Here is a 14,281-nt window from a genome sequence, read left to right as displayed (position 1 = left end):
TATTTCCACTTAGTAGCCAACTGACACAGGCAATTTAGCTCTCTGAGCCTTGTTCTATTTATCCATAAAGCCACAGTAACACCATCACCTACGTCATACAACAGGTGTGGGGATTAAGGGCAATAAGGCATATAAAGCACAGGGCACAGTTGCTGGTACATAGGACAAGCTCAGAGGTAGTGGCAATAGCCAGAGAAAGAAAAGAAGGTATTTCTGAAAATGAGCCCGCCTGTGATGAGTGTAAAAAGAATAGGCAATCAGCCAACTCCAAAGGGGAAAGGACCAAACTGCTTCCAAGGTAGCCACACATAACTCCAAAAATCCAGAAAAGCATAAAACTCAAAAGAGAGATGGCCCATTCACAGACCCGCGTCAAATCAGCATGTTCAATAACGTGTCAGCCCCTTCTTCAACATCCTCATGCCAGAACTTGCATTGCCTATCCCTGTGATGTGCCAGTCTTTGCAGCACAGAGCTCCACGGAGACAGGGCTGGAGAGTGAGGAGGGAAGAGGGGAGAGCCGGATGCAGATACGTATTTATAATTTATCAGTTAACCTCTCCCTTCACTGCTGCACAGCAAATCTGGCTTGAGCTGTGAGCCAGGTTCTCGGGCTCGGGTCTCTGACATCTTTGATTGCAATTGTGCTCTCCCCAAATGTGTGAAGCTGAAAACCCCTTCAGGGCACTGGAGCAAGCCCACCCACTCAGCACCTCTCCTTTTCCCTGCCTACCTGGCAAAAGGTTGACTTCGGAAGTGAAAATCCAGGGTTACCTCTCTCCACGTTCTCCTTCCGATGGAATGCATTGTCATTCCCGTGTCCTCCCACAGCCCCGGTCCCACCCTTCTTAGCCCATCACCCCCAGTCAGAACATCTCCACTCCCCCAAATGCAGGAAACACAGAAGATAAAACAACAATACATGCGTATCTCCCAAATTTCACATTACATTTCAAGCAATTCACCAATCTTCTCCCTTTTCTTATCATCCTTCCCTCACAGATGTTGGCCCCAATTCCAGATGTCCTCAAGGAATAGAAACAACAGTACACCATTTCACATCTCCCCTGTTCCTTCAATACACTGACTTGGAGAGAATCTCAGACTGTCCCACGTTGAAGTAAAATAGTTCTGCATAACTAAACTTTCAGAGTCCCCCGTTCCTGCTAGAAATAGCACGCCATAATGGATGAGTCCCATCCTGGATTCAGAGGGAGGCAGGCCAACTTGGAATGATCCCCAACCACCGAACATGAAGTGCACTGAAGGGAAATGATAGCACTGGCTTTTTATTTATTTATTTTTTTAGTCATTGTTAAAAGCACTCAGTTATAGTCTGGACTGTATTCATCAGAATTGACAATTCCCCTTGGAGACATGAATATTTCAGAAGGCAGATTGATAGTTATAATGAGAAAAATAAAATCATCTCTACCTTTACTTCTACCTACAGAAATGAAGTGGAAGGTCCAATTAAGTAGAGGAAGCATGGTGTCCACCATGGAGGCGGTGAAAGAAAGAGAGAGAGAGAGAGAGAGCAGGGAGAGGAAAACATCAGCACACTGTAGACACACAAAGAAATGTAACATATGCCATAAAAACCCACAACAGTAGAGGCAACAGCACTATAGTATCTTGAGAGAGCAGCCCAAGACAAATGCACAATGTGAAGCCTAAACAAGCCAAAACAGCTTCACCAGCTGTCCCCACCAGCTTCATGTTTAAGCTTTTCCCATTCGTTTCTTCCCAGGCCCATCCTTAGAAACATGACCAAGTCTGCATGCAAAAGCACTGCATAGCCACATGTATGTGAAACTGCACACACTTCACCGATGTAAACTTGGTTTGGAAAAGTCTCAAAGAAACCAAGTTCTCCGGTATTTTCCCAATGGTGACCAAGAGTGTCACATACATGTATAAGTGGTGCACACACAACACAGGTAAGTATTTCTAGATGTATTTTCAGGCATCAGAAACCAATTCTGGAGATTCACTGGGAACCAGACAGAAATCTTTCTTTCGTGGTGAAGGAATAGGGGAAGGAAAGCAGTAGAGGTGGGAAGCAGAGTTGGTTTCTTGGGCAATCATCACAGGGCAAGAACAGAGAAGGGAGTGGAACGTGGGGGAACACATGAGAGGTGGGTGATGCAGTCAAAGGACCTTCATAAAAACAGATTAAACTGCAAGTTGCAACTTAAAAACTTAGAGGCACTGACCACCCAGAAGAATTCTGCATCCTTTCTTGAAAACCTAATGAGGAATTCCCAGTATCTGTCATTCTTTCATTGCTTAAAGACTCTGTTTCTAGAAAGTTCTTGACTTAGCCCAGAGCATGCATACATGGGTGTGTGTGAATTCTCTACTCAGGTACACATCAATGCTGAGGGCCAAGAGAAGCTGAGGAGGGGGTGGGAGAGTGGGGGTGGTATACAATACAGATTCTCCACACATTGTTCGTACTGATGGGAATGAGCCCTCCAAAATACCTGAGCTGTATCTCTGAAGGGTCCAAAATATCCAAATCAAAATTAAAGAATTCCCACCAGGCTATCCCATCTGCCTAGTCTCTATTCTATCACGGCAGCCTCATGATGCCCTCATGTCCCCAAGCCACTACAGAAGCTAGGAGGACCCCAAAAGAACAAAGGGGAGCACAAGGTGAGAAAGGATAGAAGGAGGTCTGTCATCAGGACTCCAAGGGCCTGCTTTTTCTGGTGGAACTTGCTATCAAAGTCAGGCCACCAAATTCCTTCAATTCAGAGAGCCTGGGTCGTCCTGCTTTATAGAGATGTGCTTAACTTTCTCAAACTCCCAGACACAGGCTGACATCAAGCACATCCTCTACTCATATCTGCTTCATAGTTATCTGCTGTCGGCAGATAACTTCCCTCCCCCTCACACAATAACAACGAGGTTTCATCCCAGTCTCTTCCAGAGCTCCATCTAACACTGGCAAACTCACCGGACCTCCTGCCTCCAACTCTTTTTAGACGCTTACTCTATACCAGACCGTATCTTCAATGAAAGTCTCAAGTCCACATCGTGGATCTTGGCTCAGGTCTGGGGGATTCAATTCTACTGGGAAGGTATGCTTCCTCCCTACACTGTCTTATCAAGTCAGGATGCCCTCAACTGCCCACCTCCACAGCTCCCTGGACATCATAAGCAAACTTCTCTCAGCCCTGGGTGGTTTCTTGATCTGAACATACTCCCCTTTATGGCAACACTGTCTGATAGGTCCAGTGTAAGGGAATAGGGAAGGGGAGCGACGCTTCAGGATTGTCGCACCCTCCTCAAAAGATCAAGAAAACCCAGAAAACATAGATGGACCCTGCCTTGCCCTTTTCTTTGGTCCTCCAAAAGAGGCACCAAAGTCCCGTGTGTTTTTTGAAAAGAAACAGACAAGAGAAATTAAAGTACAAGCTTTGGGTGTCAGGGCAAGGCAGGTAGACCAATCTTGCAATCATCTCAAGGCTCAGAAGAAACACAATAGTAGCAATTGAACAGTGAAGGAAAAGACAATTTTAAGTAGGCTCAGTTCTCGAATCCTGATTTAGGCTGATGATGTGGAAAATTTTTATTTAGGAGAAAAAGGCTCCATTCACAGCCCACCCTGTGCTTAGCTGAGCTGAATTTCCTGCACAGCTCATTCCCTGCATATTTGAATATTTTAGGTTGCAGATGCTGAATTTACAGATCTTTATATGCAGTTTTCTTCAGGGTGTATAATGAGTTAGAATCCTGCCACGAAGACATTAGCATGTTCTTTCGGTGGTTTTTGCTTTTATATAAAACTGAAAACAGTCAAACCCCCAAGGGCTTCCATTGACCATGTGGGGCTGAAAGTCATTACAATGGGCAGTGGGATGGAGGGGAAGACAAAAAGCAAACCTTTACTCAGAGTGAAATTCAGGGAGAAGCCCAGCTCCTCTCCCCCAACCACGCGGGGCCCAGCATGGGGCCCGGGGAGGAGCAGGAGGAAGTTAACCGCTCTGTTGCTCGGAAATTAGCTTCATTCACCCCCATTATCGACGCCGTCATGCCTTGTTTCATGCTTTTCTCTTGGAGGCAGCCCAGCAGGGCCAGCGCCCGGGATGACAAATGGTGGTGCAGAATGGACAAGCCAAGGGGATGATGGGGACAGGAAACCAAGATGCATCGGGAAAGGTACCCCCCACCCCAGGGTGGCCCTGCTGCAGGAGGACCAGGCAGCAGGCGGGCTGCCAGCAACAATGAGGCTCTGAGCGACCAGCCAGAGGCACAAAGGCAAGCAATTCAGGGCAGCTGCAGTGCCGCAAGCACGAAGCACCTACCTTGTTCACTCATCATGAGGTGGGAGAGGCCTTGAGGAAGGAAAAGAGGGGGGACGGGGGTGAGGAGGGGAAGGGGAAGGAAAAAAGAAAGAAGACACAGTTAAAATTCCCAACGCAATGCAATTGTCTCTTAGTTGTCAAGTGCAAGGAGGAGTGGCAGGGCCTTTGCACGTACTCAGGAGCATGCAACCGAGGCTGAGAAGCCGGGCAGCACAGCAGCGGGCCTCCAGTTGAAGGACAGCCTTCTGTTTGCTGGACTGCTCTGGGCCTCATCATGAGAGCCTTCCTCTCTCCACACTGTTCCACGCAACGCTTAGGATGTGAAATAAATCTATTAAAGATTAGGTCCCTCGGGAAGGAGACTCAAGAGGCCGGGCCGAGCACGTTTCCTTCTTTCTTTCAAATGGCTTTTTACAGTAATACATGGTCACTGTAGCAACTTTGGAAAATTTAGAAACGAAAAAAGAAAACTCTGTTGTAATCCACCATCCAGAGGTTCCTGCCCAATTTTATTTTCTAGATACTATATTCTCTTCTCCAAAAATGGAGTCATGCTGGACATACTAAATGAGTTCCTGCTTGCAAGCGTTCCTCAGACAACGTGAAACTACTTCCCCTCTTGCCTTTGTCTTAGCCCAGGGACAACCACCACCCCTGCCCTCCATTGCTTCCCCACCACCATCTTGTTTTAGAAGGTCGCTGGCCCTTGATGAGGGAGGCCCAGCCCAGCACTGAATGGGTTAAAGAAGGTACACAAAGTCCCAAAGAACAAACAGCACAACCTCTGGCTATGTTCTTAAGGAAGTCAAACAAGGCTATTAAGAGCTCATTACTTCAGAGGAAGCATAAGCTCTGATAAATCTATTAAAAGAAAAGATTTCCAACCAGTAACCAACAGCATCAGTTTGCTCTCCCATTGCTTTTATTATTACTGGAGATATTTGACAAACTCCAGATCACCCCAGAGAACCTTTACCCAGAGTGAAATTCAGGGATATACAGGATTAATAAAGGAGAAAAATCTCTGAAGTATAGAAATCCCCAAATGTTTTTGGAGATTACTAGAGATTTAGAAAAGTAATCAGAGGCGAAATATGGGTCAAGCAACTGACTTTTAAAAAGATCAATGAGATATTAAATACATAGATACATGTGCCATAAATGTTATGGAATCTAGTTTTTAAACAAATTTCATTAAACTATAATCACATTTTAAATGTACATTTCTGGCATTCATTTCTCGAGGCCCCAGATTAATACTCACGGAGGAATGGAAGCATGCCAAAGTAAGTCGTTCTCATGATTTGTTTAGTTTAAAAAATAATTTTTGGCCTTTTGGGGAAAAAATAATAGGGAGAGAGAACAAAGGGTCCTACATTTGGCTAAGAGAAACCTTGGCAGAAGTCACTATTCCAGGGCGCCTGGGTGGCTCAGTCATTAAGCGTCTGCCTTCGGCTCAGGTCATGATCCCAGGGTCCTGGGATTGAGCCCCGCATCGGGCTCCCTGCTCAGCGGGAAGCCTGCTTCTCCTTCTCCCACTTCCCCTGCTTGTGTTCCTGCTCTCGCTAACTCTCTCTCTGTCAAATAAATAAATAAAATCTTCAAAAAAAAAAAAAGTCACTATTCCTAAAATGTCTGGTATTTCTGGACCAAGCCAGAGCCTTCAGCATCCAGATCAAGAGCACTAAAGGGGAGAGCCTGGGGCATGCAGGTGGGGTACATGGAAGGGTGACTAATTCACAGGAGGGTCGTAAGAATTAAGAAATGAGAATAAGAAGATCCAAGGAGATACCTAAGAGTAAAAGAAGGGGTTAAAAATGAAAAGAAATGTACCCCTGAAACAAATAATACATTATATGTTAATATAAATAAATAAATAAATAAGAAAGGAAAAAAAATAATACTGTATTATATATTTGCAAGCTGCTAAGAAAGGACAGCTTAAATGTTCTCACCACGAAAAAGAAATGGTAATTATATGACCGGATGGAGGTGGGTAACTAATGTTATGGTGGTAATCATTCTGCAGTATTTAAATGTATGAAATCAACATCTTGTACACCTTAAACTTACACCATGTTATACATCAATTCTATCTACATACAGCTGGGGGGAGGGAAGTTTACTTTTTTTTTTTTTCAAATTCAAAAATGAAAGGACAAACATTTCACACTTACAGTGAAAGATGTTTAACAGCTCAGACAAGAAGTAGAAGAGAAGTGGTATAGTCTTTTCTTTTTTTGACTCAGAGATTTCAAAAAATGTGCTGAATGAAGAGTAAATAGGACAATTGGCATAAGGGGTATTGGAAGCCCTGGAGAAGGCACTACAGGTGGGCCCCATCTATGTGCTGCATGTGTTTCTTTAAAGCAGCATTTCCCAAAGTGTATTTCACTGACCACCTACATCAACCACCTGGGGATGCCTATTAACAATGAAGATCCTGGGCCCCAACCAAGGAATCTAATAAATTAGAATCTTGGGGAGGAGTTTGGGGAAAGATCTGAATTTTAAGCAAGTTACCCAAGTGATTCCCGTGCTCACTAGAATTTGAGTGGTATATAAATCAAATTTTGGTAAATTAAATTTTATGATGAATGCGCTAAGAGGAATTGGATATTTAATGGAACCCGGCAGTGGATCCTTTTGTAAAAGAAGGAATTCTTTTAAAATGCAAATAACCCACCACCTGTGTTTTTTCAATTCAAATATATACTTACCAGGCTTTATTAAGCTACATATGTAGTTGCAGTATTGCAACTCGAATCTTCATATTCTTCAACTTATGAAAATCTTAAATAGAAATATCAAGCCAAGAATGCAGATCTGGGATCCTGATGTTAAAACTGGCTTGGCAGGCAATGAAGCAAAATGGACAAGAAACCGGATGATGGAAGGGAGAAACTGTGCCACCATAATATGGTTTAAGTTTTGCTTTTGGAGAAGGAAATTCTATTCCACTTTCAAGAGCTTTTACATCGGTATCTTCTCATGTACAAATCTATCCTCAAAGCTTGCAGAATTAAGAGCTGGAACCCAAGAATTCCAGAGTGTCTAGGTCTATTCTGAAATTGTTTCTGTCCCCTTCTATCCCCAGACACTCCTACCTGCTGTTAAAAATTTCAGGCCCTTCCTTTCAAATGAATGGAAGAACCAACGATCAACCAACCAAGTGATTCAAGCACCTACTATATGCAAAGCCTGGATAAGGTAGCGGAGATTCAAGCACCTACTATATGCAAAGCCTGGATAAGGTAGCGGAGATACAGACGAGTATGGTAGATGGTCACTAACCTCTAGGAGTTTGGAGTCTAAGTCGGAAGATGTTATGCGTTTATATTTACATAAACATGCATATGATATATATTACTGATACCTGGCAGTGAAGTATAGGGGTTAAGATCAAGGACTTCAGAGCCAGATTTGAATCCTACCTTTGTTACTTTCTAGCTTGTGACCCTCAACATCTCTGCGCCTTGATTTCCCTATCTGCAAAATTTGGATAACAACCATGCCAAATTCATAGGTTGTTTTGAGGATTAAATAAGTGAATATACATAAAACTGGGCCTGCACATGATAAGGGCTTTATAAGGATTATTGTTGTTATTTTTTACTGTGCTATAAAAATACACTGATGTGTGAGGCAACAACTAGCACAACAGCTAGCAGCAAATGACACAGAGTCGGTGCTCAGTAGCTGTTTGGTGATTGAATGAGGAATGAATGAATGGGTCATTCCTACATGTCAGATGATGAATTCAGACAATAAAGACCACAGGACTGTGAGGAGGGCCCTGGATTTACAGGAAAGATTTTTGGAGGAAAGTGAGATTTGAAATAGATCTTGGAAGAAGGTTTAGGATTTAGAGAGATGGAGGACACTCAGGTAACACCGCCAGCTCCCAGGACCACAGAATAAATTTGTAAGGACTTTCCAGTTCAGCTTTTCAGAAGCACCTAGGACACTGCCAGGCACATGGTAGGCAGGTAATACATGCTATTCAAATAATAACAAACACATGTAAACAGTTCATATAAGGAAGAAATGAAAGGTGATCTTAAGGATGAGAGTAGGAACCATTACATGAAGGCCTTGAATTTCAAGGCTAAGGAAAATGGACTTGATCTTACAGCTGGTGGGACACAGTGAGGGTTCATGGGCAGGGGAATGACCCAGGGAAAATGATGTTGAGGAAGATTGCTTTGGCAATGGTGCGGACAGGATAGATGAGAGGCAAAGAGACAAAGGCAGAAAGATCAGTCACAGGCAGAGGGCCTAGATTAGAATTGTGGTAGTGGGGAGAAAAAGGAAAAAGAGGATCCAAGAGGCTTTGGGTGACCAATGAGATGCTTCAGAGGAGTGGATGGGAGGCTGAGTGAACACTGTCAGAAATAGGAAGGTGGGGTGGGGTGGGGTGGGGTGGGAGATGAATGGGGGATGAGGGCAATGATGAGTTCTGTTTTAGGCATAACGAGTTGAGGAAACAGAAGAATCACTCAAGCAAAAATGTCTAAGATGTGTTTTAAAATGTAGGACTAATGTCTGTGAAAAAGTCAAGACAAATATTAGGGTGTATCACTGCCCCTTCATGGAAGAAGCTAAGTCAATGAATCCTCCAAGAAAAAGGGGCTAGAGTACTGAGTCTTAACCTGGGCGAGATGGGAGGGGTATTAAGGTATCTTGGAGGTTCTTTTTTTTCCCCAACATATTCAACATTAAAATAAAATTTTACATTCAAAAAAGAAAAAGGAACTATATAGCTTTCAAATATAGATACAGAAAATAATGCTCAAAAAGTCTTAACTGAAAAGGGTATAATTAGTAAGGGAAAAAAAGGAATCTATGTTGGGTGTGTGTTATCGGTGCGGTTGTTGAGGAAGGGAGAAAAATGAAGATTGGCCTTCTCATTGATCTCAGAAACAGAAGGTCAGCCACAGCCCTCCCAGCTACACAGCTGGCCCTGGGACTAGCAACTGGCTGGGTTTGGAGTTTGGCATTTATTCTGGTGTGATGTTCAAAAGAAGACATGGCCTGGAACAGGGACTCAGGGAAGCAAAAGGGACAGCATCTTTCACAACAATCTCACCATGGGCTCTGGATTTGAATAGATCCTCAACTCAGACTCAAAAGCCAGCTCTATAAAAGTTCACCTAGTGGAGGGTAGGGAATAGGAAATGGGCTTGGATGAGCCTTTGACAGGAAGGATATTGAGAATTGCCAACACTGAATTCCTATGGAACTACATTGCCTTTTAAAAAAATTATCAAAAATTTGAAAGCAAGTGAAGTGTCTCCTATCTAGATGTCACACCCTGACAGAGTGCTACCCTAGCTGGATCCAGGGACCATTCTGGATCCCAACAAGATGTCTCATATGTATACCCTTCCCCTCACTCTCTCTAGTGCTATATTCCACCCTTCTTGTGCCTACCTATCTCTGTGCACAAGTTCTCAGGGTAGATGTAAGAACAAGAAGAGGAAAAGATCACCAGTAGGTAAGACATACAAAATTGAAACTGCCTTAGAATAGACTGCAAATCATATGTAAATTATATGCAAAATATATGTATGGCCCTCTAAACTCTGCTACATCCTTTGGGAAAATCCCCATGGAGATAGCAGCTTTTGCAGCTTGGGAGAATGGAAATGGCTACGAAAGGAAAGTCATTTGTAAGTGGCTGTGCATCATGAAGCCTGTCATGAGAATGACTGATACAGACAATAGAAACCATTTACTGAAACAGGCAAGAGGAAGATGCAGTGTTCAGGAACCAGGCCAGAAGCTGAAGGCCTTCATAATTTAAGCTAATACTGTTTCCCCCTCAAACCTATAATCCCACCCACCTCAGATGGTTTTCAATCCACCCTACCTTCCTTCATTTTGCCTGAGTAAGTGGGGAAAGTATTTCAAGGGAAGAAGGAAGTCATTCATGGGGTTAAAAAAAAAAAAAAAAAGATTCAGGGGGAAAAAAAAAAAGCAGGTTATCTCTACCAAGACTTTTCTTTCATTCACTTTCAGGGTAACTTTTATCCCAGTATAAAATCCACATATATCATCTCTTTTTCCATACTGAAGTAGAGAAATTAAATGTCACTAATTGCTACAAGTGCCAAGTGCTAACACTGAATTCTTATGAAGCCACAAGGACTTTTTAAAAGAGTAATTACATAAAATCAGAAGGTAATAGAAACATTCATTGATATTTCCAGAGGAACTAAGGAGATTGTGAAGGTGGTAGGGGGTGGGGCCCAATGAAGAGAAGCCACAAGTGATTGTGATGACTATAAGGTGACTGGGAATTTGGGAAAGAAAGAAGGAGAAAGAAGAAACATACATGTTAACACTTTAAGCACTTAAAAGAGAGGAAATTTGGTGAACTTGTGAAAAAGAATTATGACAGCAGCTAATATTTGTTGACAATTTACTATAGACAAAGCATGGCTATGTGTCATCTCATTAAATATAACTCTATAGGAAAGGCCAGTTGCTATGATTTTGATTTTACAGGTAAGGAAACCAAGGCCTAGAACCAAAGTCACACTAATTAATGAGGGGTGAAGTGAGGATTCTAAGCCAGCAGATGGACTCTCCAGACTGTGATGATAACCTTAAACTAGCTACCCTACCTCCTTCAGTGCTGGTAGAGAAAGGAGGAGACATGTCTTGGAGAATTCAGAAGCAGAAAATAGTGCCTGGATACTAATTCAACTTCATTTATAACTCTGGTCCAGCATGATATAAGGAGCACTGTGGGGAGCCACCATCTCCCTCTCCCCAAGCCCCATCCCAAGATTCTACTAAAACATGAAGCTTTTCCTTTTGGGGCATTTCTTAGGGTTATTAAGCCATCTCCCCTCATTAAAATGCAAATCTGAACATGAGACACATTCAGGCTCCCCAGCCATTGACACTGTCCTGGATGTGAGGTCATCAGAAAGCCAAATTAAGATCTTCCTTCAAAGACAGGGACAGCATAGGGACTTGTGAGTGCAGGAAGGACAGAGACATGAGGTCACAGGTTGAGGAAGTCTGTCATTGTGGATAGGAGAAAGGACTCAGGAGACAGGGTAGGACAGGGGAGAGGAATATTTAAAGGGAAGAGGTGGGTCTGGAAAGAAACCTCCACCTACTTCCACAATGGTGCCCAAGACCAGCCCTTCCCTGGACAATTCCCTGACCTTCATCATGGACTTCAGTGTCCTTGTTCTATCAGGGGTTCACTAATAGCTTATATCAGAACTTAGGCCTACTCAACATTTTGATGAGTGACCTGCCTAAAAACATTCATTGGCATGTGTCTGGATGTTGTGATGAACTTAAGTTGAAAAGAATAGCTAATTTGTTAGATATCAAAATTAGGGTCCAAAAGGATATGAACAGGCAAAAGTGAGATTGAATCTTAAGGCACTTAAGCACAATCCCCCACTTCTCCCCAAAATAAAGAGAAGACAATAGTCCTACCTCTTCTCAACACGGAATGTACCAAACCTAGGGTTTTGGTTCAGAGAATGGTGCCATACGCTAGGAGGGACATTAACAAGGTAGAATGTGTCCAAAGGAGAAGAATCAGAATGGTCAGGGGTCCGAAAGCATGTCACATACAGAATGGCTGCAGGAACTGCTACATACAGCCCAAACTAGAACAAGCTAGAAAAGGACATGAGAGGTGCCTTCAAGTATTTTTTAAAGTTGAACATGCAAGATAAGGGAGCAAGCACATTTGGCCAGAACAGAGGGTCGAGTAATAGGGGAATCCTCATTTGCCAGAAATGCAATAGAAGAGAGTCAGAGTGGGGTTTCTGGAGATAACTACCAAAAATCCATTCCAACTCAAAGACACTATGCCTTTATGAACCAAGATGATCTCCAACGAGGCCAAGTAACTGTTGGGTTCAATCATATCAAACTGATAGTTGACTGCTTTTGGCCTATAAAAATGACTATTTTTTTAAAGAGTTTATTTATTTGAGATAGAGCGAGTGAAAGAGAGAGCACAAGCAGGGGGAGGAGCAGGCAGAGGGAGAAGCAGGCTCTCTACTGAGCAGGGAGCCCGACTCGGGGCTGGATCCCACGACTCCGAGATCATGACCCAAGCTGAAGGCAGCACTCAACTGACTAAGCCACCCAGGTGCCCCAAAAATTACTATTTTAAATGGCTCAAATACTCTGACATCACCACCCAGAATCAAAAAAGTAGAGACTAAACAAAGCTTCAATCAATCACCTAACAGCAATCATGAGCTGATACTTGGGACATGTTTCTGGCTTTTCTATGAGCCCGAACAGTACTGGGGATGAACTGAATAGTTGGACTGATGACAAAGAGAGCCTGTGGCTAACTCTCCAAGGCAGGTGCCACCCAGGTCCCAGCTTCTGGATTTGCCCTTCCATGATGCCACCATGTGCCATTCTCACCACTAAACCCTTTGTAGGATATAACTGTACTTAGCCCACTCACTGTTTGCCTCTAGACCAACTTTGTTCTTACAGTCTGGTGGCTGGACTGAACAGAAACTATTTCTTCCTGTGTCACCCATGAATCACCAATAGCCTCTGTATGGTATAACCATGGGGTAGAGGAAAATATGCAGCACCTTCCCAATCTATTCCATCTCTTCAGGGGGGAAGGTGGGTTGGGGTTTTCTCATGCATGGATATGATGGAAAGAAGAGAAATGGAGGCAGTCATGCTTATCACCCTAAGGGTTAAAGGATCAGTGACTGTGGCTTTTAGAAAAGACCCTTCCCAAAGGAGAAGAAGTTCAACTGTCATGAACTTTTCTAAAATTTCTCTTTATTCATAAATGACATGAAGCTGGAAGGGACAACTGATGTGCTAGATGAAAGAACCTTACCCTAACAGATCATGGTGTGCTGGATTTTAAAAATCCAGGGCTGAATTGAACAAAATGAAAGAATGATCCCAACTATGTCATATAAGCCAATGCACAGTGCAGGAAGGGGAGAGAAATGGTTTAGCAGGAGTGCACACAAAATAGTCAAGATTTTCAATGTCTTTAAGTTCAACTTTATGCTATAGTCATTAAAAAAACAAGCAAAGGTATTTGGTGCCACCATTAATAGATGTAGGAAGTCTAGAAAAGGGGAACAGTGGGATCACTCTATAATGAGCTGGTTGGGACATGCCCATAATACTGTTTGTGGTGTGGGCATGCTTCTTTGGAAAGGATGCAAAAAAAAAAAAGGGGGGGGCGGTCATTTTTCAGAAAACAATGACCTGGATGAAAGAACTTAAAACCGTTGTATGAGAATGCCCAAGGAAACTGGAGATGTTTTGGCCTTTAGAAAAAAAAAAATCCTTAAAGACAAAAAGCCCTGTCTTGAAACACTGGGAGTGTAATTAGATCTATTCTGTGTGTCTCCAAGGGCTGGAAGCAATACAGGTGGTAAAAGCTAGAGTGAGTCAGAATAAGGAAGGCTTTGGAACATTCAGTGCTCTTTAGAACGGGATGGAACGGCGAAAGGAGCAATGAGCTGCTCAGCACTGTAGGGGTTCAAGCCAAGTCTGAATGAACTCTTACAGAAGAGATTCAAAAATTAGTTGCACAGAGAGCCTTGACAACCTTTTGGATCTTTTCCATCCCTGAAATGCTGTTTCTAACAATAAAGTTTTATGAGCACATACAATGTGGCAGGTAGTGGGGATGCAGGCGTGGATATATCTCTGTTCTCAAAAAGTAAGACATCCCATGTCCTTCAAAACCCCACAGTAGCCAGCGAAGGGGCTTGTGGGGGACAATACACACCTGACTATAATGTATTACGATGATGGTTCTACAAGGCCCATCACCTAAGGTGTCACTGGAGCTCGAAGGGAGAATCATTCCTTCCATCCCTCCTTCCACCTGCCCTCCTCCCCCAACTTCCTGCCTTCCCTTAATGTTTATAAGGTAGAAAATAGTGCTTAATGCTGGAGCTTTAAGTCCCTTTACATTCCAGATCACT

The 14,281-nt window shown here is 43.2% G+C and overlaps 1 protein-coding gene across 29 annotated transcripts in view; it reads right to left on the bottom strand.

Moving 5' to 3' along the window:
* Positions 1–14,281, bottom strand: part of NRXN3 (neurexin 3) — a 1,527,623-nt gene that overhangs the window by 1,408,048 nt on the left and 105,294 nt on the right. For 22 of the 29 annotated variants that reach the window (XM_032406055.1, XM_032406063.1, XM_032406062.1 and 19 more), the window contains 2 exons: positions 4,314–4,343; positions 1,436–1,447 (listed from right to left, as the gene is read on the bottom strand). In XM_032406055.1, the coding sequence (XP_032261946.1) occupies positions 1,436–1,447; positions 4,314–4,343 (42 nt within the window). The remainder of the gene's footprint in view (positions 1–1,435; positions 1,448–4,313; positions 4,344–14,281) is intronic. The other 7 variants (XM_032406089.1, XM_032406090.1, XM_032406061.1 and 4 more) reach the window with 1 other exon arrangement.

This window comes from Phoca vitulina, unplaced genomic scaffold (assembly GCF_004348235.1).
Source record: "Phoca vitulina isolate PV1807 unplaced genomic scaffold, GSC_HSeal_1.0 scaffold7, whole genome shotgun sequence".
Classification (NCBI taxonomy): domain Eukaryota; kingdom Metazoa; phylum Chordata; class Mammalia; order Carnivora; family Phocidae; genus Phoca; species Phoca vitulina.
The sequence above is the reverse complement of the archived record's forward strand: the minus strand, read 5'-3'. Positions and strand labels throughout refer to the sequence as shown.